The sequence below is a fragment of the Eptatretus burgeri genome, chromosome 6, assembly GCF_056783735.1.
Source record: "Eptatretus burgeri isolate ZD-2024b chromosome 6, Ebu_testis_v1, whole genome shotgun sequence".
In the NCBI taxonomy this organism is placed as follows: domain Eukaryota; kingdom Metazoa; phylum Chordata; class Myxini; order Myxiniformes; family Myxinidae; genus Eptatretus; species Eptatretus burgeri.
The window spans coordinates 110,988,889-111,014,834 of NC_140966.1; the positions used below are offsets into that span (position 1 = coordinate 110,988,889).

The 25,946-nt window shown below is 48.5% G+C and overlaps 1 protein-coding gene across 8 annotated transcripts in view; it reads right to left on the minus strand.

The window, feature by feature from the left end:
- ARSA (arylsulfatase A) overlaps nucleotides 1-25,946 on the minus strand; it is a 46,753-nt gene that overhangs the window by 9,678 nt on the left and 11,129 nt on the right. The window contains exons 1-8 of one of the 8 annotated variants that reach the window (XM_085886733.1): nucleotides 22,245-22,261; nucleotides 21,415-21,526; nucleotides 6,265-6,531; nucleotides 5,643-6,102; nucleotides 5,229-5,398; nucleotides 4,765-4,889; nucleotides 4,280-4,407; nucleotides 3,914-4,016 (exon numbers count right to left, since the gene is read on the minus strand). In XM_085886733.1, the coding sequence (XP_085742859.1) occupies nucleotides 3,914-4,016; nucleotides 4,280-4,407; nucleotides 4,765-4,889; nucleotides 5,229-5,398; nucleotides 5,643-6,102; nucleotides 6,265-6,512 (1,234 nt within the window). In that variant the 5' untranslated portion in view covers nucleotides 6,513-6,531; nucleotides 21,415-21,526; nucleotides 22,245-22,261. Of the gene's footprint in view, nucleotides 1-719; nucleotides 1,664-3,913; nucleotides 4,017-4,279; nucleotides 4,408-4,764; nucleotides 4,890-5,228; nucleotides 5,399-5,642; nucleotides 6,103-6,264; nucleotides 6,532-20,897; nucleotides 21,172-21,414; nucleotides 21,527-21,876; nucleotides 21,897-22,205; nucleotides 22,698-25,946 lie in introns of those variants that run through there. The other 7 variants (XM_085886730.1, XM_085886729.1, XM_085886727.1 and 4 more) reach the window with 7 other exon arrangements.

Below are 25,946 nucleotides of genomic sequence, written 5' to 3' on the forward strand. Positions count from 1 at the left end.
TTCCAAGTGTACATACTTTATAAAGGTACTCGGTTGAAAAAAAATCTCACGTGTAAAAATTGTCGTCGATGTTGACATAAAATGTGTGGACAAACAACAAATAAACAAGCAGTCATAGACTGGTACTTACAAAATCGTCAACTTGACCTCTGACCTTGTCTAATAAAAGCTGTCTCGAGAGAAGGTAGCGACGCAAACCAGAAGTTTCTACGATGATTCTGTACCAAACCATCAAAAATCGAATGTTTTGGATGTTTGACCTCACTGTGACCTTGACCTTTCACCGATTTTGAACAAAATCTAATCAGCGCTAGCCATCACCCTCCTGAATCACATGGTGTAATTTGACATTGGTAGCTTCTTCCGTTCTCGAGTTACCGCGGATTAACGTAACGTAAAGGTCACACTTGATGGCCCCCACAACTCGAAAGGACGCTGGGGCGAGCGCGATGACGTCAGCGCGCACACGCAAAACCTTTACGTGACTCAATGACGCATCTGCTCGAGCGCGCTGCGCCACGCGACGAGCCGTGACGTGGCGGGTGAAATATTTTTATACAATCTTAAAACGTCTCCAAAACATCCGATTTTTACCAGAATTTCGAAAACAGAGTGTTAAGCGTCCTAAGCGATCGCAAAAACCGAAGACAAAATTAAAATCGAAGTTAAAACGAACTCGTAACATCGACCGAAGCAAAAATACTCCATTTCTCCACAGGAATTTACGGAATTGTTTAATATTATTTTATCAAAGTCATAAAACCATAATATTCGGTCATCCACAAACAATCTTTACACCATCCGACGGCTTAGCGAGTCAGGCATGCGACGATAAGCTTTATTGGGATGAAAAATGACTTTTAAACACCATCTTTATCGAAAACACAACGCGGCCTACAACTTGGCAAGGCGTTCTGCGCCATGGGCGCTAACGCTGAAACTTTTAAAAGAGCCGTAACTCGACGAATTGACACACAAATTCCGCCGAACTTACCTCGATCTTCCAAACTCACGCTCCGTCAACAATACCTGTGGTAAGTTTTCTCGAGTTATCATGTTTTGGATGTTTGACCTCACTGTGACGTTGACCTTTGACCGATTTTGACCAAAATCTAATCAGCACAAACCATCACCCTCCTGAATCACGTGGTGTATTTGACATTGGTAGCTTCTTCCGTTCTCAAGTTATCGTGCCGACAAACAAACGCACAAACAGAGGACGGAAGTGATCAATATACTTACGAAATCTTTAGATTTCAGAAGTAACAAGAAGGATGTCGTGTATAGCACGAAATTTGTGAAATCCATCAAACAAATTTGACCTTAAAAAATAATTGGTGGTTGAATTCAATGACAAGATACACAAATCCTCTTCAAATTTCAAGTCAAATGGATGGAAATTAACAATCTTAGAAATGATCGTCGAGTTTTTGCCCTAAGTTGACCTCCAAAATAGTTGGTGGTTGAATTCATTGATCTGATATGTAAATCCTCTTCAAATTTCAAGTCAATCAGATGAAAATTGAGGATTTCAGAAATACCACCTACGTCATTGACCTTTGGCCTGTGTTGATCTTTTGACCTCAAAAACAATAAGTGTCTTCCTTATGACAAACTCCACCATGTGATGAAGTTTCGTGAAGATCGGTTTTCAAATTATGACCTGTTGGTGACAAACAGACAGACAAACAGCAGACAGACAAACAGATAGACAGAATAACAAAATCGACCAACCAATAAACTTGAAAAATCTTTGATTTTGCAACTAACTAACATACAGACAGAATAACGCACGCAACCAACCAATGTACGCGAAATCATCAATTTCCACAAGTAACAAACAAACGGACCCAAATGCAATACCCTCTCCTCTGGTGAGGGTACTAAGGCTAATGTGTGTTAGTGTATGTGGTCGTAGTTCCTGAACTGGTCACCCTAAAAAGGCGGAGTTGTGACATGTTTTTCAAAACATCCACTTTCCACTTTGACTACAGACCAGAAAAACTACAGATATCTAGATATCTTAGTATGAGAAGAAAGGTAATTTTATCTAGTATAATGTGGAAAAAACAGAAATAAAAAATATGCAATAGTTTTTGTGTAACAGGCAAATAAGTGATACAAGTCAGGGGTGGAGTAAACAGGCGGAGGCGGCGGATGTGGTGAGTCAAATTTGGAATAAACTGAACTTATTTCAATCAATAAGATTTAATCTGATCTATTTTGTTATTTTTTTATGTGAGCAACACTTGGGACTTGCTGTTGCATGATGCAAAAATGATTATTCAACTTGTTATTCAAGTCATACCTGGTAACAGTCGGACACAAATTTTGAGATATTTATTATAAGGCTTTTGACGTGCAGATGGGATACCCCTATAGTTTGTAGTAGTAATTGTACAAGGTTTGTGGTAGTATTTATACTAGGTTTGTGGTAGTATTTGTACTAGGTTTGTGGTAGTATATGTACTAAGTTTGTGATAGTATGACTGCACCCGGCCGCGCGCATGGACTGGCATCCTCGCCTGGAACTGGCTCGACCTGGGCGCTGGGCGGCCATAGATGGCTAATGAATTAAACAAATTCTCAGGTTGTAAGGTTCATTGTGTTTTTCTGATGATATTGGAGGACTGTTATAGAATAAAGTAAGCAAGATAAAGTTCTGAGAAAATTGTCTCTTTGGGTGGAATATGGTCAATTTGGTCAAAAGTTGGCAGATTTTCAATAAAAAAATATTCAGCAAACCCTGACCAATATGTACAAACTCCTAAAAGAGATCTAGTAAATATCTTTACATAGTTCAGTATCGAGCAGATTCTCAGGATTAATTTGGCACTTGAATTGTCCAAAACGGCCAAAGGATAACTGATCCACATCCATTTTACTCAGAAAGGGTGAATTTGAGATAAATGCGAAAATGTGTTTTCCTTGTAATGCATTATCCATTAAAGTTCATAATTAAAAATACCATATTCGCCGTTAATTAGTGGTTTTTGCTAATTTTTTTTCACACAAGTGCATGTAGCTTGGTGATGTCTATCAACACAGAGAAAACTGAAAAAATTGAATATTTTGACCCTGTAACGCAAATGATGACCAGTTCATGAACTACGACCATGTGGACGTGGACGTGTGCGTGTGCGTGGACGTGGACGTGGACGTGGGCGTGTGCGTGGACGTGGACATGGGAGTGTACATGTGTGTGAGTGTTGGGGCGCGCGAGTGTTGGGGCGCGCGAGTGCTGGGGCGCGCGAGTGCTGGGCGCGCGAGTGCTGGGGCGCGCGAGTGCTGGGGCGCGCGAGTGCTGGGGCGCGCGAGTGCTGGGGCGCGCGAGTGCTGGGGCGCGCGAGTGCTGGGGCGCGCGAGTGCTGGGGCGCGCCAGTGCTGGGGCGCGCCAGTGCTGGGGCGCGCCAGTGCTGGGGCGCGCCAGTGCTGGGGCGCGTCAGTGCTGGGGCGCGTCAGTGCTGGGGCGTGTCAGTGTTAGTCTTGTTATCCACCCACCAAGTAGTCTTGTTTTATACAAGGGTACGAGAGTAGGTATTTGTATTTCGTGAATGGATGTTAATAATTTAGAGGTGCAAGTCCTTTGTTTAGCATGATGTCATACACAGGAAACGAATCATGAGATCATACACAAGCACATGCAGAGTGATGTCACATGCAAAAACATGGTGTCATTCTTTAACTAAGAAATGGTGCCTTTTGGCAGTGAAGACAAGACGCATTGGAAAGAAGTTTCATAAATGCAGAATTAAAGGCAATGCACATGTTCAAGTGAAATTGTTAGCATTGTGATGCCAAGTGATCTCTCACTCAGTCACGTGACTTTACATGGAACCAAGCGAGCACGTGGACCAGGACCAGTTATCTCACTTCTCAATAGCTCAGGCTGAAGTGTGTGCGGTCCACAGACCTTCAGTGTAAAAGTGTGCCTTGTACTTCCCACCTCGCACCGCGTGCACGCCATGTTCCGGTCTCGGAGCAGATGGGTAGTAGAGCAGCGTCTGCCGTCCACTCTGTGGATTTGTAAACACGCACCCGACTCATACACATCACAAGGTTCATGAACTATAGGCACCCAGACACCCAAGTTCATCCTGTAGATGGATGATGATGCTCATTACGGAAATCGCCATGATGCAAACTTTAATTTCATTCACAGCAGAGTCTTTCTCTCGATTCGCAGAACCACTTCCACAATGTTGTGATAATGTATAGCCATACCAAAGGTGAAAAGTCAGCATGAAGGTGGGCCTCTGGTTTGAGAGAGCACTCTTACCGTGTCACTCCCAAACAGAACGGGGCTCAGGTCTGTGCCATCCAGCATGAGGGGGAGCGGTCTAGCTCCGGCCAGCCGGGCCATCGTAGGCAGCAGGTCCAATGTACTCGCGAGGGCATTGGTGACTCCTGGAGCAAATGGGATCCCGTGATAATTCAACTCAAGGACGCAGAATACGAGCAACATTTGACACTGTGTGGGGCCTTGAACATCTGTAAGTCCTTTTATGATTGTGCTTCTCTACCTGCTTGCTTTCTATTTGTAGCACATTATGAGCAGCATCTTTAACCAAGCTCATCATGCCAGAGTTATCCAATGTGGTCTCCACAAATACGTGCACATGTTTAACAGTCATCAGCAGGGCTGACCCGATACAACATTCCACACAAAACATCCGGCATCCTTGCTCATCATCCTTTGTGACATAATACATTACGTATCCTGAGCCATATTTTATGCGGAAGCAGTGAGAGCAACGAGAGTACCTGGGTGGATGTGGCCCGGCCAATAAGCGATGGCCGGGACACGGACGCCACCTTCGTAGGTCGTCCCCTTGCCACACTTGAGACACCCTGCCTCACCACCACGATCTACTCGCATCAATTCTGGCCTGGTGGAGAACAGTGCAGCGGGTGAACATCAGCAAGAGGACATCCCACATTAGAGTGACCTTTAACCTTTTGATCTTTCATCTTTAACTGTTATTGCCATTCATTCTAATTAATCGAATACAGCGATACAAGGATTTCCGAAGGAGAACCAATTTAATTTTAGAGATGCTCTGAACCGGTGCAGGTGATATGGGGGCCCGATGACGGCTGTGGGTGGTGTGGACAACTTTTTACAAAATTCATCCTGGAAGTGGAGAACAAAAAAAGAAAAGAAAAGAGAAAAAGCAAGAGGGTGTATGACACACGGACACAAACAGAAATAAAAGAATGATCCACACCCATTATCGCTGGTGAAAAAGACTAGGGTGTTGTTCTCGATGCCAAGTGTGCGCAGTGTGTTGAGAATCAAACCCACACTGTGGTCAAACTCGAGCAGCGCGTCGCCAAACGGTCCACGTTGTGAGGCATTGGTAAAGGCAGTACTGGCGAATTGTGGGTAATGGGTGTGCTGTACAAACAAACAAATAAATAAACAAGCAAAGTCAAGTGCAAGCACACAATCTTGCACACAGGGAGATACCAAGGCCAATTTGGGTCGAGTACCACGAGCAAGTTTTCAGCATTACCCAGTTACAAAGTTGCGGTGTTCAAAATGCATTGAAAAGTAAATCGTTTCCAGTACATTTCCAGAATAAAGTCAGTGTGTCATGTCTGCTGTACTGAGAGCAAGTGCAAGCTCTCGGTCTTCTCACATGTGATGCGTAGTAGAGCAGAAACGGTTGTCCGGCTCGACTTTGCTTGCGCATGAAATCTACGGCAGCCTCGTTGTACCGTGGGGTCAGGAGGGTCAAATCCGGTGGCTGCTCCAGAATATGGGTGCCAGACATCAAGGGTAAAGGTACGATGCCGACGTTGCATGTCCCAAAACATGGTGTGGCCGGTGGAAAACACGTGAGGTTCATGCAAGGGCCCTGGTTGTGGGAATAGGGCACGCCAAGCCAGTAGTCGAACCCCTGATGAGTCGGAAGGTACTTCCCTTTGGCACCGTATCCCAAATGCCATTTTCCAATCGTGGCCGTTCCATAGCCAAGTGTTCGGAGGATCTCAGCAACAGTCGTTTCATTCAGTGGGAGACCGCCACGTGAACCTGGGTAGAAGACCCCGGGAAATACTCCAGAGCGGATCGGAAGGCGACCGGTCAGCAGGGCTGCCCTACGAGGACGATGAGAGTTTGATAAGGTGATAACAGGAAGTTACAAGGCTACTGCTTCAAGGTAACCTCTACTTATGTCCACTTATGTGTGAGCAAAAGATTCAACATGTACCGTGACCTTGTGAACTCAGGAAAAGGGGATGAGTGATGGAGAAACTTGCCTTGAGGGACTGCAGATGGGGCTGCTGCTGTAGAAGTTTGTGAAACGAAGTCCCGAAACGGCCATTTGGTCCAAGTTCGGTGATAGTGTGGTCGGATGACCATAGCATCCGAGGTCACCAAAACCAAGATCGTCAGCAAATATGAGTACGAAGTTCGGTGGCTGTGCAGACACGGCTTGCAGTCCCGGAACGCCGACCAAGGCGAAAATGACGAGAGGCCCGAGCAGGCCGTGGACAATCCCGGACATGGCCGTGTTGTCAAGGGGGCTGCAAAGACAGGGTTACTGATGCAGTCTAAACTCTAAAGTGTATAAAAAGCCAACCTTGAGACAATTACAATTTCAGCGACTTCTCTTACATTGCTATTTGTCCACATTTCCGTTTGCTTATTGCAAATACCATTCATTCTCATCGTAACGTAGAACACCTTGACACGTAAAATGTTCTTCAATGCAAATTGTGGATTTTTTGTTTCACCGGAAACACCCGCTCACTATGTGAGCAGCCTGGGGGTGATGGTGGGGGTGGTGGGACAAAGATATTTTGTGCCGTGGCTAATAATTCCATCTGCAGCAGGGGTCAGTGAACCACTTGAAATGTGGCACGTACATCGTGTGCAGGCGAGAATCGTAAGATGCCTTCCTGCCTCCCTCCCCCCTCTATTAGAGAATTGTCGTATTTAATATTAGCAATTGTACCCATCGCTTCACTGACTAATTTAATCGAAGGACAACATGTTGTCCTTCACAAACATTCTGCCCTATTCACTCCACCATTTACCCGGTCATCCTCCATCTGCTTGGCAGTCGACCAACATCACCTTCATCAACCAACCTTGCTGCTTTTGTCTGGTACGAGCAAAAATCACTTCCGCCTCGCTGCGAAGCTCATTGCTGGATGATTCGGTTTGAACCACCACTTAAAATGAGAGAAATGAAACATTTTGAAAATTTAGAATTATTCTCACTCAGATTTCAACATCACCGTAATGTGTATTATTTAGTTGTTAAAACTTGATTTATATAAGATCATGTTTTTTTTTTTGTGTTCTAAATAAATTACAACATTTGAGTTTTCCACATTATTGCTATTAAAGAGCTGATTTGATGGTAAACAAAATGGAAAGCATTTTCATCACTTCTGTTTCCAAAGGTCGTTTGTAGTTGATGCAGTTACATGGCAATTCAAAAGTAGTTCGTGGAACGGTTTCTTGGGCACAAAGTCGAGGCTCATGGAAAATGGAAACTCAAGGAAAAGGGTGGAGGGGAAGTGGGGGTGACAACAGAAAGGTGGAGGTACAACACTCCTTGGGGGGAGCATGGGAGAGGGAAAGAATGGCAGCAGGGGGGAGCGAAGGAGGGCACGTCGAGTGAACAAGCTGGAGGCAGCCAACAAGGGCCGAGAGAGTAAAGAGGGGTGTAGATAGTGGAATCTCTTTCTCCAAAATAGCAGTGGCACGTTGTCAAAAACCTGAGGTCGTCCTTGCCATGCTCAGCCAACTAAGAGGGGCTGACCCATTTGTTTACGCAGAATTGCAAAAAAAAAGGGGACTAAATTGTCGGGAAAGTGGCGTACGTGACCTATGGATGTCAATGCCTCAGGATACCCAAGGGAGCATGTTCAGGAAGTTTAATAGTTAGGGAGCCAGCACAGTTTCATTTACACTTTTGGGAACAAAATGTTTGATGGTCTCATTCTTTCAAGAGTACATGGGGGATGAATAAAACCCATTTCTTAAGCATGGCATTCCTGGCCTTTAGGAGAGGCAGGGTCCCAACCCCCCCCCCCCCAAAAAAGTGACATTCATTTACACTTTTGAGAACAACGCTGATATTCACACTGATGACACCCCTCATTTTGTTACGAGTCTGGAAGCCATGAACACACAACAGCCAGAGTCCTTATAGATCAGTTATATCGGTAAGTATGTGTTTCTAGCTAGGGTCCCGTCCCTAGTCTAATGGGAATTAAATGTACATGCGCTGTGGGTTATTTTATAGATAGGATTTTTTTTACATCCCTTACAACAACAAAACACCACCTTTGTCTCGCTCCATCCTGACGCCATAACACTCGCGGCATTCTTCGCGCACTCGCCAGCGAGCGCGCGCGTGGGGAGAGTCTGACATAGGCATGGCGTCCCTCTTTGGCCAATCGGCAAGGAGCGGCCATCTCACCCACCCCGTTTCCGACTCAACACGGTCGCCATTAGGCACATGGCCGGAGGTGAGGAGGTGGGCGGGGCTACAAACGCCTCCGATTGGACTCCACCCAGAAGGGTGGGAGTTGCCCCGCCAACTGTGTGTCTGTCCAATGGAGGACGGCCAGGGAATCGCGCGATGGGTCCGACCAATGAGGAGGCGAGTGGCCAGGAGAAGAAGCCCCTCCCTCCTGAGGAGAAAGTGTGGTGGTCTGGACCAGCGTTCAGGGGAGGACGGAATTTGAGGGATCGTGGCATTTGTCAAGCAGCCAGTCATCGTGTGTGAGGCACCTCCAACCTGGCATCCAAAGCCAGTGAGTGGTTGTCGACAAGAGTGCGTTGTGGAGAGACGGAGATCGTGGCAATAGTGGTCTGCAGTCTTGGTGCTGGCAACGCCAAGGCCGTGGGTTTGAGACCCACCGTGGAGGTTCGGGTCGGTGTGACCGCATGAGGCGGGACAGGTACCCCGGCCCGGCTCTACTGATTGAAGACCATTGAGGTCCATTTCTTTTGGGTGTGCGTGTCTGTGTGCGGGCCTGTCTTGTCAAGTAGAATTGTTAAGTGCTTTTGCTTGTACATTAACTGCATTTCTTATAGTCAGATAACTCTGCTCTTCTGTGTTACCCTCCCTGCCTATTGTAAATAAATATCCCTTTTGTTAAATGTTCCAGCTCGTTCCTGTGTTTCTTTCATTGGCTTAGCACGGCGCATGTTGGAAAATAGCAAAGCGGCAAATTGTCCATTTGGTCCGGCACGGCTCTGGAAACTCCGCTTGGTTACGCCGGATCTGAGCCATTACCCACGACTCGGATCGGACAGAGTCGGCCAAGGGTGTGGTTTCCACGGTAGTTGGACGGCGTGAGTAGTTAGGTAAATTGGAGTTAGACAAGTGGACCCTACCTCACGCCGTCAAAATATTGCCGACCACGGTCCTGTAAGGGACCCGTGCCTTTCGGAGTTCTCCGAGAAGCACGATCTCGATTCCGGGTGTTCGGTGGAGCCGACTCTACTGCTCCACCTAGCGGTTGTGCTCGCCACCGAAACTCAGCCCCACAACAAATTGATGTCAGGAGCGGGTTTCGAACCCCTCCGCATCCACGGAATTCACGGGATTTGGAGCAGGGGTGTAGGGAGCAAACCCCCCCGTTTCCCCCAAATTGCGAGCGAGTCAAATTTATTCTCAACACGCAACATGGCAAGCCAAGATGAGCTGAGGCAGGTGGGTGTAGAGATAATGGTAGGTTTAGAGGAACGAGAGGCCCAGGACACCACCATGCAGGTCGACCATCCCCCGCAACCGAACCCAGAGGTTGTAATGGGCGCAGTGAGGGGGGCGGTGAACGAGCGCCGCCCACGTGCAATTTCCCGCACGGACCAGATGTTGGAAATGATGAGACAATTGATGCAAGATGTGTGAATAACAAAAAAACGTAATAAAAACGATGAACGACAAAATGGATGCGAATCTGGAACGCATGGATGTGAACACGCAGGCACTGAGGGGTGATATGCGAACGCAGCGAGGGGAAATGCAGAGCATGGGGTTGAGTCTCCAGGCAGGGCAAGAGGCAATGAGGGCAAACTTGAAGGAGGTGAGAGGCGAAATGCGGACAGTGGGCGAGAAAATGGTGGCACCACGTGGCGGAACGAGCGAGCCATGGGGGAGTGTAACAGCTGTCCAGACCGCGATGGAGACGGGTGAGGTCGAGGGGACAAGCAGCGCCACAATTAAGGGGACGACGAAAGAATTAAAAGAGGTGACAGAGACGCAGATAGTAAAAGAGACAAAGGAAGAAACTAATGAATGCGAGGGGCCGACGGAAAAATTCCCGGAGACACAAAGGGAGACGCAGGAGACAAAGGAGGGAACACCAGAGACGCGGAAGGTAGAACAGGAAAAGGTGAACGAAATACGGGGAAACAAAGATAGAACACACACAGGTAGAGCTGGTGAGGGACAATGAGGTTGAGCATGGGGAATGTTTCGTGACCCGGTGCGAGCATCGGGATAGCCTCCTTCAGGGACAGAGGGAGATGGTAAGCTTTCTCGAAGCAGATCGCGACGAAGTGAGTCCGGTCGGGCCGAGGTTGACCGGGTGAGTGATGTGAACGGGTACACGCGGCGCTTGGGGGTATGGAAACCCCGGGATTTCCTGAGTTGACACGAATCCCCGATGTGATTGTCCCGGAGTATGTGGTGAAATGTGTGAGCAGTACGAGTGTGATGGCGTGCGTGAGTGCGTGCGAGGAATTGAAACTCGGACAGATTCAGATGGGAGACATGAGTAGCGAGCCTGGTACGCCGCACAAAGTTGTTTGGGTGACCGCGCCGGCTCCGCTGGACACTGCGTGTGAGATCCGTTCCGTGTTTTGCGAATGGCCAAAGCGCACGTTTGCGCGATCGGAAGCTGGAACATCTCGTGCGTGGTACAAAATCGCCACGTGCACGGTTAAAAGGAAGGTTGGATGAATTTGGAACGGACGGGTCCACGTGCTGCGGGCCGCGTGTTCTGTTCGCGGAGCGTGCGGAGCGAGTCCCCGGGACGAAACGAGCGGGCTGGCCTGCACGGGAAACCGCGCAGGTTCGGTGTGCGAGTGACGTCATCGGCACAGACCTCGCGGCATGAGTTACGGGCATGCTGCACACGTTGGCTCGTGTGGGGAATCCCTCAAAGGCGAGCGATTTGCAGGGTGACGTCAAGGCTGCACGTATCGCCCGCCCGAAGGGCCGAACGAGTGAGCCGTAGACCACCGCCTTGGCAGTGCAAAAAAAAAAGCCTCGCTCCAAGTACACAGCTCGGTGCTTGGGCAAAGGAAGCACCAGTTCGCGGGATGGGTTGAGCTTAGTTAGACCGGCCTCATGGGGGCATGAGCTGTCCACCATGGGGCCCGTGGATTAGTTAGTGGGGAAGTCGATTTAGATTTAGAATGGGAAATGGATTTTGGGAGACACGGACGGACATGGAATGTGTAGTGGGGATGTAGCTTAGCGACGTAGATTAAATGGAACGTGCGTTAGTTTAAGGGATGACGGGGAGCACGAGATAGGAGAACATAGGTGGAGTGTTGGTGTGAATTGAAAAGTGGAAAATATGTATAATGAGTGAGTATGGGTCAGTGGGCCCAAGAGTGTGAGCGGAGTGAATGTGGAATGCATGGTGCGAATGAATGAGTGGGAGGAGGAATGAATCTCACCCAAGTGACCCGGGGTCAGTATAATGTTAGTTAGTGGGTTAGTTAAATTTACCAAAAGGAGGTCGTTTTGTTGTTGGTGTGGAAAGAAGGCTCAAAACCTTTTTGGAGGGGTACAGGAGTCCATGGACCGGCTGGGAGCGTAGCTGTTGAAAGGTGAGTATCGAGTAGAGGGCACCCCAGGCACCAGACAGTCAGCCAGAGTAGGCCAAGGGTCCAAGGGACCGTGATAGTGTCGTGGGCATGGGCGACTCTCGGAAAGGGACCCGCAGCGCCAAAATGCCACGTGGGCATCGGAGGGGGGCAATGCTGGGAAGGGCAATGCTGGGAAGGGCAACCCCCCCCCCCCCCCGTGTTCATAGGAAGCAGGTAGGCTCGGAGACAGCCTCAGGGCCCGGGGGTGCCGAAGTTTGAGATTCGGCAGAGGGGGAATCCCTGCCATGTGAGCCACGCTGCCCAGCCACGAAATTGTGCAAGGGCACGAGTGAAAATTTGAGGGCTAGGCCGAAATTTATAACAGGACACCAACACAGGCGACGGGAATCATGGTTGTTAGAACCTATAGTTTAAAGAGCCAGGCGTATGGAAAAGCCCCGGGGTAGTTTAAAGTTAATAAATGCGAGGAGAGTTAGGAAATGTACCCCTTCACACCATCCATCCCTTCGCTCTCCGTAGGCCGCTGGACCCACCTTGGTAAGATGGCTCAATTATGTGGGAGGCTATTCTGAGGCTTTGTTGGGCCTCGAGATAGGATGCTAGTCTCTCCCTATTCCCCTCCAAAATAGGAACGTAGGGGTTGGGAGTTGATTGACAGGATAGGTTAGCCGGACAAAGAGAGAAAGGGGGTTAGGGAGACGAAATTCTAAGAAAAAAATAAAATAAAATAAAAAGGGGCTAAATTTTGTTGTTTTGTTGTTGCAAATTAAGGGAGTGGGTATGGACAAAGACAGGCAAAGGCGATAGGTTGGGGGGGAGACAGTAGGGTAGGTCCGAGCCCGTTTTCAGAGCAGCCGGCACCACCGCACTCCCTCCACACAATCTCACGGAACGAGACCAGAGGCCGGCCAGCTTCACATGCCGGCCTGTTGTGCTACAGCTGCTGGTCCGCATTTGCCTTGCCTTGCCATGCCTTTGCCATGACCCCATGCCTGCTTGCCCCCATGTCACCAACTCACCATGTGCCCCAGGACCATCTTCCAGTGTTTTTGCAAGGACTGCCCTGCAGGCAGCCACATCAATGGGACTGCATTGAGCAGCCCGTGCGTTCATTTGTGTTTGCATCTAGACTATCTCCATCCATTCCCCTGCACCAATTAATTTGCAATGACTTTTGCCTTTTTTCCTTTCACAGATCACAAGTCCTGGGCCATGGTTAGTGTAAATATTAGGTAAGATTGTAAATAAGTTATTAACCCACCTGTTGTTCGTCTTAGCGCCGGCAATTTTAGTTAAGTCGTCTGTATGAGTCTGTTAGTTTAGTTACGCAGTGCACTCGGTTATTTATTTTTGGGACATGTATAAAAAAAATGTCACACTCAGGGATCCGCAGGTAAATCGTACCAGGGGAAAACTTACACATGCTTGTCACACGCAAATTTGACGACTCGGGACGAGTCTGTAAAAAGGGGAGGGGGTAGTGTTACGAATCTGGAAGCCATGAGCATACAACAGCCAGAGTCCTTATAGATCAGTTATATCGGTAAGTATGTGTTTCTAGCTAGGGCCCACTCCCTAGTCTAATGGGAATTAAATGTACGTGCGCTGTAAGAGAAGATAGGAAAAATAATAATGTGAAGTTATTATATAGCGCTTTATAATGTTGAACATTCTCAAAGCGCTTCACATTTATTACCCCCAGCTATTGGCCTGTTCTTTCCAAGTTCTTTCTCCACTCCTTGGGGAGTATTACAGCCCGGCTGCTGTTTTCAGCGCTCACAACTTCTCATTCTCTGCCAGCCAGGTACCCATTACTCATGGGTGGGGAGAAGCAAGTTTGGTCAAGTGTCTTGCCCAAGGATACAAAGAAACAGATGGTGATCAGAACGGGAATCGACTTCGGCATTCCCGCTCCTGAGTCTGAAACTCTGCCACTACACCACTGCTTCCCCCAAAAGCAGTGCAAATTCATATCTTTAGATCAATGAAATTAACCCATGGGCCTGGGGGTGTGGCAAAAGTGGCCGAAATTGCATCAGCGTCATTGAAGACTTGATGGAGGTCTTCTCGAAGAATGCTTTAGAAGGTCAGTGTAGACCGAAAATAATAAGTACTGTACATATAGTACACTTTTGCTTCCCTTGTTTAGGATAAGTGTAGCTTTCAGTGTTCTGTCTTTTTCATGTCAGTGTTGCTTGGTCCATATGACGAGGCTGAAAATATTAGACTTACAATACTTCAGTGAAGTCTTTGCCTCATATGTACTGTTACGTTTGAGGGGGGGTATGCATTCAAAGGGTAATTAGGATGTTTAATTAGGTATGCCATGCTGTTCGAGTTTACCAGGATCTCGATGTAATAAGTAGCAATTCAGTGGTGATAAGTTGTCTAGTAAATGTTCATTTCTTCAAGGGGGGAGATGATAATTGTCACGTAATTAGATAGGGACACGGGATAGGGTAAGTGTGTCTGCGTAAACCCCTTTTTGGTATTCTCTGGAGACTGGCCGTGACGTCACAGGACAGTGCAGCGGATGGCTCCACCCCGTGATCACGATTGGCAGGAGGCGACGGCGGTGGGCCAATAAACGGCTCGATTGGAAGTGACGAGGACAGAAGGATAAAAAGGTTCTGTTCGGGATAGAAAAAAAAGAGGAAGAAGATTACAACCAAAAGATCGTGGTTTTTTTTTGGTGGGGAGGCTGTTGCGCGGGGAGCATCCTTGTTGTTGTGCTGATTCGATCGTGTTCTTGATCGTGTCTTGGAGCCTTGCTGAGCCTCGTGCCTCACCTTGGTTGGCTCTGGGGTTCTGCTGACTCGGAGTACGGGGTCGAACGGCGGGCGGACCTGCCTCCCTCTCCTGCTCGCAACTTGGCGCCAGAACTGGTTCCCTGGCGGCTGTGAGCGGACTTGGGCCAAGACCAGGAGGTCGACAGCACCACGGTTTCTCCTGCCCCCCCTGAAGAGAGCAAGGCCAGCTCGTCCAACGCCGATCCAGGGACAGTTGCGTCCACACCACGGTCCAGCCTGACCACCAGAAATAGCTACGTTTTGTGTGTGTGTGTGTGTGTGTGTGTGTGTGTGTGTGTGTGTGTGTGTGTGTGTGTGTGTGTGTGTGCTTGCTTGGCGCCTTAGAGGGATTGAGAACTGTATATTCATTGGAATTGTCTGTGTTTTTCCCCACGCCCGATCCCACACCATCCCGTCGAATCGCCCCGGATCCCTCTTCTTGCCGAGTCTTGTTATTTCTGGTAATAATAAAAACAAATAAACATCATCAACTCAGTGAAAAGTGACTCGTGCCACCTTCCTTGTCCCGTTTGCGGTAGAGCGATTAGAACCGCCATGTTTGGGTTATAAACAAATAAACCGCCTCCATCGTTTCGGCTCATTCTACGTTGGCGGGACTGTTCAAGTCCCGTGGACGTCACAGTACTTTGTCAAATGAAGAGAAGAATGTCATGGACTCTGGCTTCACATTCACTTTTACACTCCACACGCAGTAGGTGTGTGTGACTGAATGCACAGGGGCAGCCTGTACGTTCTAGTAAGAGTTGACAGTGGATGACCTGAATCTCATAGCACGCAGGTATAGCCAGTCGCCGCGCAGGCACTGGGATTATAGTCCGTTTTCTGAGATGTCGTCGCTGTGTCATATTGTCCTGAGCTAAAAATAGTAACTTGATGCTAGTTGGCTTACAGAAATGTGTTGTGTATTGGGTGAATGTGTAGCTGAACACCTGAGCCGAAGCAGATGTTAGGCCTAGTGGTTGCCAGGGCCAAATCCGACAAGGATTTGCTCGACCCTCCTTCATCCGTTTGAACCCTTCTTAAGCCGAAACGCCAGGGACTATCCTTTCTTAAGTTACATTTTTGTGACAAGCAATGTGAGGGTATATTTCAGTATTAATTTCAGCTTTGTTCTCAAAAGTGTAATTGAGACCCTTTTTGGACCCCCACTGGGGCCCTTCTTAAGTGCAAACCCTGGAAATATAGTTTCTTAAGTTGTATATTTCTAACTAGTGATATGAGGGGTGTCATCAGTGTGAATATCAGTGTTCTCAAAAGTGTAAATGAATGTCACTTTTTTGGGGGGTTTGGGACCCTTCCTCCCCTAAAGGCTGGGAATGCCATGCTTAAGAAATGGGTTTTATTCATCCCCCATGTATTCTTGACAGAATGAGACCATCAAACCTTTTGTTCAAAAAAGTGTAAATGAAACTAGCTCCCTAACTATAAGCTCTTTGTATCACACAGGAAGACACAGATACAGGTCGGTTCCTGCACTCTCAACATGCAGACTCTGGCTCACTGTCAATGATGCTAGTAGAGGACACGTGCCGATCCTGTTCCTCACCTTCACAAGCAAAACAAACTGCAGCATCCCCAGGCGGTACTCAGCTCACGAAGAACAGGACTAGGATCATCGGTATCAACAAAGGAGCTTCTACACCAAGAAAGTACGTCTGTACTTCCTTGTTGGGTTTCCATACATTCAGAGGATGTGATACGGTCAGCACATTTTCAGAACAGGACAAACTCAAGGAATTTAAGTTCAATATTGCTGGTACAAAGCATTTCAAGATGACTTCACAGCATTGAGAGAGCAGATGGTGACCTTGCCCCATGTCTTCTTTGCAGTCTGCCAGGAGTTTGCATGGAGTTTGGACAGTGCTCGTACTCCAATGTCACCTGGATGAACTCTGCTACCAGTTGTGGTACACAAACAAAGGGACAGTGGAATCAGGACAGTTGTTTCCACGTGAAGACAGTCTTTACTAACATGCTTTCAGAGCTAACTACCAAAGCACCACGGGAAGACATAGCCTGGTAGTAGCTCCAGATGTGCCGGCTCCCCATGGATGGGAGGACAGGGTGGCAAACTTGATATTCACCAGATGACTGGCTCTCCCACACATCAGGTCATCTTGGAATTAATCCCACAAATTCACTCGTTCCTGACACCCCACCTGCCAGTGCCTGCCAAACGGACTAAAGTGTACAAAAGAGAATGGACTGCACCAACATGACTGGTGCTGATAAAGATGATTCAATGCACGATATTTCGTATGACGAGGTTACTGAAGAAGAATCTGAAGAGAAACTGAACGAAGAGACTCTGATAACATACGTTGTCTGATAACATTACGTATATCAATGTACTCAGATGTCAACAGGTACCTGTTGGTGTTCATGCAGTTGTATTTACCCAACAAATTTCTATACTCGTAAAATTACCCCCGTGCAGGAGTGACGGTCATCTCTGCGAGAAAATATATAGCCTCCTGAAGGTGGGGCAGTTTTTGCAAATTTTGAAGTCATGTGACGCGAAAACGAAAGCGAATATCGAAAATCCGGCCTGACAAAATTTAGATATTGTCTTATACATTCATATGCCACAATCAAATTCAAGATTGCTTGAGAAATGTAGGAGGAGATAGATTTTGAAAATCGTCATTTTCGCATGAAAATCGTCATTTTCGCATTTTTTGCCAACTTTGAAGTCACGTGACACGAAAACGAAAGCGAATATCGAAAATCCGGCCCAACCAAAATTTAGATATTGTCCCATAGATTTATATGCCACAATCAAATTCAAGATCGCTTGAGAAATGTAGGAGGAGATCGATTTTGAAAATCGTCATTTGTGCATTTTTTGCCAAATTTGAAGTCACGTGACACGAAAACGAAAGCGAATATCGAAAATCCAGCCCGATTAAAATTTAGATATTGTCGCATAGATTCATATGCTACAATCAAAATCAAGATCGCTTGGGAAATGGCGGAGGAGATAGAATTTGAAAATCGTCACTTTCGCAACTTCAAAGGTCTCGTGACCTTGACCTTCGGTGACCTTGAAAGTCATACCGCTGTGTACGTCTCATCGACCTCTATCAGGATCACTAATGACAAGATCTCCCACTTCAACTTCATTGTGGACGGACGGATCGTCACCTCTCCTCTCAACACCTATATTATTAGGTTATGCTCGAAGAGATGACCAAAAAAGGCAATGCGTGTTTGTGTGTCTGTGCGTGTGCGCGTGTGCGTGTGCGTGTCAGTGTGTCTCCTCCATAACTCCAAAACCAAGAAACCTCGCAGCCTGAAACTTTGTATGTACACTAAGAAAACTCCAAGGAAGTGTAAGAGTGATAATTGGGTGTTTGGGTTAATTAAAACACCCCATTTGAAGCTAATTAGTGGCCTTATTTAATTATATCCTTCATCAGGAACATCCTCGGCCACCTCGCTCTCTAGGGTCTTAAGGAGTTTCCTGGGTAATCTCGCTGGGGTCGAAAGCTACCATGTTTTTTTGGCCTGCTCAACCATCCCTTGACTTGGAACAGGCCGCAACAATTTCTTAACTATAAAGTTTTTATCCTCACTCATATCGAATGCCTGTTCATCATAGCTATGAATTGTTGTATACATCGCGTTTGTAAGTACTATAAGTTTTGAAATTACGAGGTTGGAGCGATTTCACGCATGATACGAGTTGATTTTCCACGATCTACTCTCACGGAATAATGAAAGTACATCAAAAGATTCGCTTTTTAGAATCGGATATCGTCCAGATTAAATAAGTGTCAAAATCTGATGTGAAATCTGATAATTTAAAGAAATAACGAGTCCAAAAACTAAGCCGATATACCTATTTACTTTAAACAAGCAAGGCTATGTTCCCTCCTTCATACAAACACAAGAAAATGTGTATTTTCCAAATCATTAAACTTATCTTTTTCTCCTGTTTGGAGAATTATATTGAGTGAACAAAAAATTTAGGAATGTAACAAAATTAACCAGTTTCATTGAGCTATACAATTTAATGCATTCACTGCCAGACCTCAAACCCTGTCCCCCCAAAGAGACTGCATGCCCATAGCTTCTGCCAGATCTGTGTCTCCATTTTCAGATGTTTCACGATGTACTCTTCAGGGAATCAAAATAAATCTGGTAAAAAACAGATATTTAAAAAAAAGTTATAACGATTGTGTGGAACGCGAACGATGTACCACTTGGAACTTATCCTGAAATGTCTACATCGATGCAACATTGTTTTTCAGTTAAAGCTACTCAAGGTTTCTGGGTTGTATGCAGTAATTACTGTAGACGGTAATCACACTGACTCAAACCTGCCGATTCCCAAAAAATTACCGATATCAACCAAGTACGTGTGTGTGTGTCGTTCAAAAAGCATAACATATTCTTTCTGCTAACTCCCCTCCCCCAACCACCCTCCCCCACACTCCCCTTCCCCTCCCCTCACGCTGCCTTCCCTTCCTCTAACGTCACTCTTCTTCCTCTCTCCTCGCTCCCACTCCCCCACTCCTCCCCGCTCCCACCCCCCACTCCTCCCCGCTCCCACCCCCCCCACTCCTCCCCGCTCCCCTCTCCCCCTGCCAAGGTTGACGTCCCCCCATGATCGTGTTCTGGGCGCAGTCCTATTCCTCATCTTCATCGATGATCTCCCTGACTCTCTAGATAATTCTCTTCATCCATTTGCTGATGACCACTCTCTGCCAACATATTCCTCCTGCTGCACATCTTCCCTCTCTCCAGACATTGATAAAATCACAATGTGGTCAAACGATATGTCTATCTATAATTCCAGCAATATCTGTGTGTGTGTGTGTGTGTGTGTGTGTGTGTGTGTGTGTGTGTGTGTGTGTGTGTGTGTGTGTGTGTGTGTGTGTGTGTGTGTGTGTGTGTGTGTGTGTGTGTGTGTGTCTGTATGTGTGTCTGCGACCGCCGTTTCTCGACAACCTCTGGTCCGATCTGATTGAAACTTGCCAAGAATATTGCTGGGGACCCGCGGATGTGGCTTTTCAAGGTTTTATATCAATTGGACAAGCAGATCCCAAGTTACGGCCATTTATTTATCAACCAATGGCAGGACACAGTGCTATGACAGGACACGGTGCTATGACATCACAATTGACGTCACAATTAAAAAAAAATTTGCACGTACGAGCATGTACTAGTATATATAAAAACCGAACACAATATCTCAAAAAGGCTTTGGACGTATGATGACAAAACTCGGTGGAGAAGTAACGAGTCGACTCGATTCCGGTCAAGGTTCGAATGCCCTCCCCCCTTGACCTCACTCTCCCTTCTACTCTGCTGCTGGTATTTCCCCCACACCTCTCCCCTTGAACTCACTCTCCCTTCTACTCTGCTGCTGGTATTCCCCCCCCCCCACCCCTCTCCCCTTGACCTCACTCTCCCTTCGACTCTGCTGCTAGTATTTCCCCCACACCTCTCCCCTTGAACTCACTCTCCCTTCTACTCTGCTGCTGGTATTCCCCCCCCACCCCTCTCCCCTTGACCTCACTCTCCCTTCTACTCTGCTGCTAGTATTTCCCCCCTCTCGCCCCTTGACCTCACTCTCCCTTCTACTGTGCTGCTAGTATTCCCCCCCTCTCGCCCCTTGACCTCACTCTCCCTTCTACTGTGCTGCTAGTATTCCCCCCTCTCTCCCCTTGACCTCACTCTCCCTTCCACTGTGCTGCTAGTATTCCCCCTCTCTCCCCTTGACCTCACTCTCCCTTCTACTGTGCTGTTAGTATTTCCCCTCTCTCCCCTTGACCTCACTCTCCCTTCTACTGTGCTGCTAGTATTTCCCCCTCTCTCCCCTTGACCTCACTCTCTCTTCTACTGTGCTGCTAGTATTTCCCCCCCTCTCTCCCCTTGACCTCACTCTCTCTTCTACTGTGCTGCTAGTATTTCCCCCCTCTCTCCCCTTGACCTCACTCTCCCTTCTACTGTGCTGCTAGTATTCCCCCCTCTCTCCCCTTGACCTCACTCTCCCTTCTACTGTGCTGCTAGTATTTCCCCCCTCTCTCTCTCCCTTGACCTCACTCTCCCTTCTACTGTGCTGCTAGTATTTCCCCCCTCTCTCCCCTTGACCTCACTCTCCCTTCTACTGTGCTGCTAGTATTCCCCCCTCTCTCCCCTTGACCTCACTCTCCCTTCTACTGTGCTGCTGGTATTTCCCCCCCCCCCCATGTTAGGATGGGGGTTTGTTGTTGTTTTATTTCACAATCCTTGACAAATAAACCGTCGAACCACACGTGTGCACTCACCACGACCAACTACACCTGCTCTTGTAATGGAGTGTGAAAACACCTCACACGATTTAATGGCTGTTGTGAAGCTCAAGACGATGAGATCATCGTTGTTGCTGTTGTTGTTATTGTTGTTGTTAAAATCCTCGTCCTCGATAAACACAGTTACCCACACACGACTATTATCAGAGCAGAACGAGTTCCGAAAGCCTCACAACTCAATCCAATTGGCACAAGGATAAAAAGGCAACATCCGCATTGTCCCTTCTCGCAACATCAAGAAAATCAAAACCAACGTAGATTAAAAACGGCCTGAGTTTTATACACCGCTCTGAAACCTTCTCGCTTTCGAAACATTCTTTTGCAGCAAATAAACAGGGAACAAAAACGCAAATCACACAATTAATCATCGTTAAATAAAATTACAAATCGGAGAACATGAAATAAAAAATTTTTTAATAAGAAGAACCTTGGCCTCTCCAACAAGAACACTTACGATACACCACAACTCACGATACGTCTATCTATTACGTACGCAAAGGTGGCGGAATGTTTGATCCTGTTATAATTTCTGGATACGACGGAAATCCGACTTGACGTTCAGTGGGTGATAAGGAATCCACCAAGTCACCGAGAATCGCGAACATCTGTAACGGAGGGCCATGACAGGAAGACGCGTCACGATATAATTATGAAGTCTCCATGTACACCAACCATCAACCATGACGTCAAGGGCGCTCGGCACTGCCGGACTCGCCAGGGGCGCTGCGGTCAAAATAGTGACGTCAAGACGCCATTGCAAAATGTTGTGATGTACTGAATAGAAGATGCTTAACAGGCAGACACGATGCGGAGGAACAGTCGAGCCGGGCTGTGGTGCACAAGCGCGAGCGTACTCTGCCCGTGGCTCCCCTTTATTGCGTATCAGCACACTCACGAGCCGGGCGACTCCAGCATTACTACAGCATTACTACAACGCCTGAGACGGCGCGCACACCTTATATCCCTCGCAGACCCGATGACCACGCCGACCCCTCCTCCCATCATCACGCCCATCATGCATCATCATCATGCCCCGCCCTGCATGCCCGCAGGCTACACCACACTCCTCCCTCCTAAAACTATGATTATGAAATGATCACCAGCATAATAAGCATAAACAACACGAAGGACTTCGGTATAATAATCATGAAAATAAAATGAAAACAGTGAAGTATAACAGCACATCACATCATATAATGCGTGAAAGCGAGCTCATGGAGCTGCCACGGCCAGGTTCCGAAGACGGAGGTGCACACAGCACCTCCCAAACTCTGGCCGCGTTACTGATATGAAGCAGCAAGGCGAAAAGCACAGCAGCCCTACACAGCGGAAACGCCCCCAGGCGGCTCATGCTGACATGGCCCTCGCCGAGGCCGTGGCGATCTCTCGAGCCAACCTCCCCCGGCACCATCAAACGCCTCCGGCCCACTCCCCCCAGGCAGACCCGACGTAGATAAACATTCCGAGGCCGGAAGCCCGCTGTCTGGAAGCCGTGGCGCCAGCGCCAGCCTTGATCGACCTTGGATGGGGGCGCTGAACAGCGCCGCTGGCTGTACGCACTCAATGCTCCAAAACAACCCACGCACCACAATCAGTTGAGACGCCAACGCCCGTCTAAACGGCCTTGAGCGAACACAGAGAGCTGCGCTCGCAACCAGAGGTGGGGGTAACGCCGACCAGCGCACCAGTCTTGGTTCCGAGTCGATCTCCGAGACCCACATGGCAGCGAGACGGTAGCAATTCCATTTAAACCACACTTCAATCATAGGCTCGTTATAAATCACTACGAACATCATTCGAAGCATTGCAAACTCATTTTTCCATACAGCGCGCTCTTTTGATAAAATCCCAGCACATGACAAAGCAACTATCCGCGACCCGGGACAATGGAAGGCCAACCCAACCTTTTTATTCGCCACCACCGCTCCCAAAGCCCCCACATCACATTGATCATAATACAAATCCCATTGATGGATCTCCGCCAAACTCACCCTCACACGGGAACTGCTGGCATTAATTTCAACAACGTTAAACTGCATCACTAGAGCAAGGAAAAACACATATGCCATGAACAACAACCCACAACCCACCTTACGAGTCCGTTTCTTGGTTGTCGACTCGATGTTGTGACTCGCGACTCCCTTTAACGCCACGGGCTCACCGCAACCTGTCGCAGCTGCCCGAACAACACCGGCGCGCATTGCCTCACGAACGCTGCCGAAACGTGGGAACTCATCGCGAGAGCTGATACGGCTCTCGCCGCTCCCGAACCGCACATCACCGCCGCAGGCAGCAACGAACGGCCGCTCCCGTTGCATCGACGCGGCCCCCGCCGCCAGAGCCTCGCCCTCGGTACTCGACGAAGGCCTCGAAGAGAGCACTGGCACATCTGGAGGTACGAACCGGAGATCCAGTCCGAGGTGCGCCAGCCAGTCCCGACCCAAAAGGGCGGGCCCCTCCCCTCGTACAACGAACACCGAGAGCCGGGCGCATCGACCTCGGTAGCGCACTGAGACGTCGGCCCTCGCAAGCGGTGCAATCGCTTCACCGGTGTACGTGTACAGCAACAAGGCCGTCTTGACCAGGCGAATACTGCGAAGACCACGAGCCACCTGCTCACCCATGACCGACACCGCAGCCCCGGTATCCACGCAAAACACGGTCGGTTCGCCATTCACTTCGACCTCCACCGTGAAAGGCGTCGTCATCTCCGATCTAACGGAAAACAGACTCAACCGTGGTTGCATCTCCTGCTCCGGCTCGCCGGCATCGTCATGCCCCGGTTGCAGGCCGATCTCCAGGTCACTGGGGTCCTCCCGCACCTCGTTATCCAAGACCCCAACGGAGGCCCCCGCCATTCAACACACGCTTCAAATGTCCCACCTTGTGACAATGCAAACACACGGTGTTCTTATACGGGCACATTTGTCGCAGGTGCGGCCCCCCACACCCCCAGCACCCCTGGAAAGCCCCTTCGCTCCCGGTGCGACCGTGCTGCGGTGCGTGCCCTCGTCCCGCACCGCCAGGTGCATGTGCGACTTGCGGCACTTGAGCCATCGCGCGGACTCCGGGCTGCGCGACCTGCGGCACCTGTGCGGTCACCGCGTGGACCTCGGGATTAGCCGACATGCCCCAGCTGGAGCTACTCATTACGTCCTGGCCAGCAATGGTGCGGACATCCGTGAGTGTCTGCTCAACAGACGAAGCAGTCGCGACCGCCGAGTCGAATGTGATGTCGGTCAACCGCAGGATGGCTGCTACCATCTTTGCATCTCGCAGACCAGAAATAAAACGATCTCTGAGCCGTGCCGGACGCTCCTCTGTCGTGAACTTGCACGGCACAGCCGAATGCTTCACCCGTGCTACGAAGTCTGCAACGCACTCCTCGCCACCCTTAGCGAGGTGATCGAACTGGAACCGCGCGAGATGTAACGACTTCTCTGGCGCCAAGTGGGTCTTCATTTTCGCCACGATGTCCTGAAACGATAGCCCGTCATCACTGGGCCTATTTGGAGCCACCAAATCACTCAGCAGCCGGTAGTGCTCCGTTGATAGTGAGGCGAGCAAGATCGCCTTGCGTTTCTCTTCATCCTCTACATCATTCGCGCGAAAGTAGCAACCTAACTGTTCAGAAAACAACTCGAATTCATCTCCCCCGAACACGGGTACGCGTCCGTGCGCCGTGCCCCGACCTTCTGCCATGCTCGTGCCGGCGAGACCCTTGGCTCCGTAGCTTGGAACCGCACGGGTTATTTGCCGCCCTGCACACGCCGATCCAAAGATCCTCGTCAGCCAACTGTGATGTACTGAATAGAAGATGCTTAACAGGCAGACACGATGCGGAGGAACAGTCGAGCTGGGCTGTGGTGCACAAGCGCGAGCGCGAGCGTACTCTGCCCGTGGCTCCCCTTTATTGCGTATCAGCACACTCACGAGCCGGGCGACTCCAGCATTACTACAGCATTACTACAACGCCTCAGACGGCGCGCACACCTTATATCCCTCGCAGACCCGATGACCACGCCGACCCCTCCTCCCATCATCATGCCCATCATGCATCATCATCATTCCCCGCCCTGCATGCCCGCAGGCTACACCACAAATGTGACCATGTTTTTTTACGTTGCGTTTTATTATATATTTACAAATTGGCGGTAATGCAAAGAAATAGCGTATAACATGTTAAAAAAAATAATATGATGCGATTCCGACTTATTTTCAACCATCACTGTGTCACTCTGAAGTCGATTTGCATATTTCCAAGATGGCGGGGCACCCTCACGAAAATGTGGTAAGCAGAAGCTGTCACTATATCGCATATTCCTTGAAAGCAGCACGTAAAAGATAAAGACTAGCATAAAATTGAATTCTCGCCGGTCATTTTGATATATGGTTTATGGAGTGTACGAGGTGCAGTGGAACACGAGAAGTAAGCGTGTCAGCATCAACTCCGCTTTATTGCACGACCGGAAGTACATTCCCGCCACCCCTAGCGGGCGAGGCATGATATACGAAAACCCAATCACGTGATACAGCACACTCCTCCCCTCGTAAAATGACAAGTCAAATGATGAAAGGACAATCATAACATGACCACCTGAAACCCATCAACACTCATAATCCTCCAAGTACCACGGCCGCACCGGTGTATCGATGGCGTTGGCTGGCTCGCTGTGTCTGGATGTCTGACACACCGCAGAGCAACATGGGGCTAAACACAGGTTAGTGGCCCCTGAACTTTGTTCAAGTCGATCGATATATTCAGAGCCCTCATCAAGTTGCTTAAGCACTCAAGGAAGTAGTGCAAGAAATGGTTGATAAGGAACGGCTGGCTAGCTTTGCAAGCGATTAATTATCGATCGCCGATCCGTCATATTAAACACCTCTGAGAGATGCCCAAAATATCAAAGTATGTCCGAATTAGATAAATGAACCCTAGGTGTTTTTTTTTTTAGCAGTCGGAATTGCTGCTAAGTTCAATTCTGGAGCTTAAATTTTGTAATTCAGCTTCTCGAGGTTATGGTA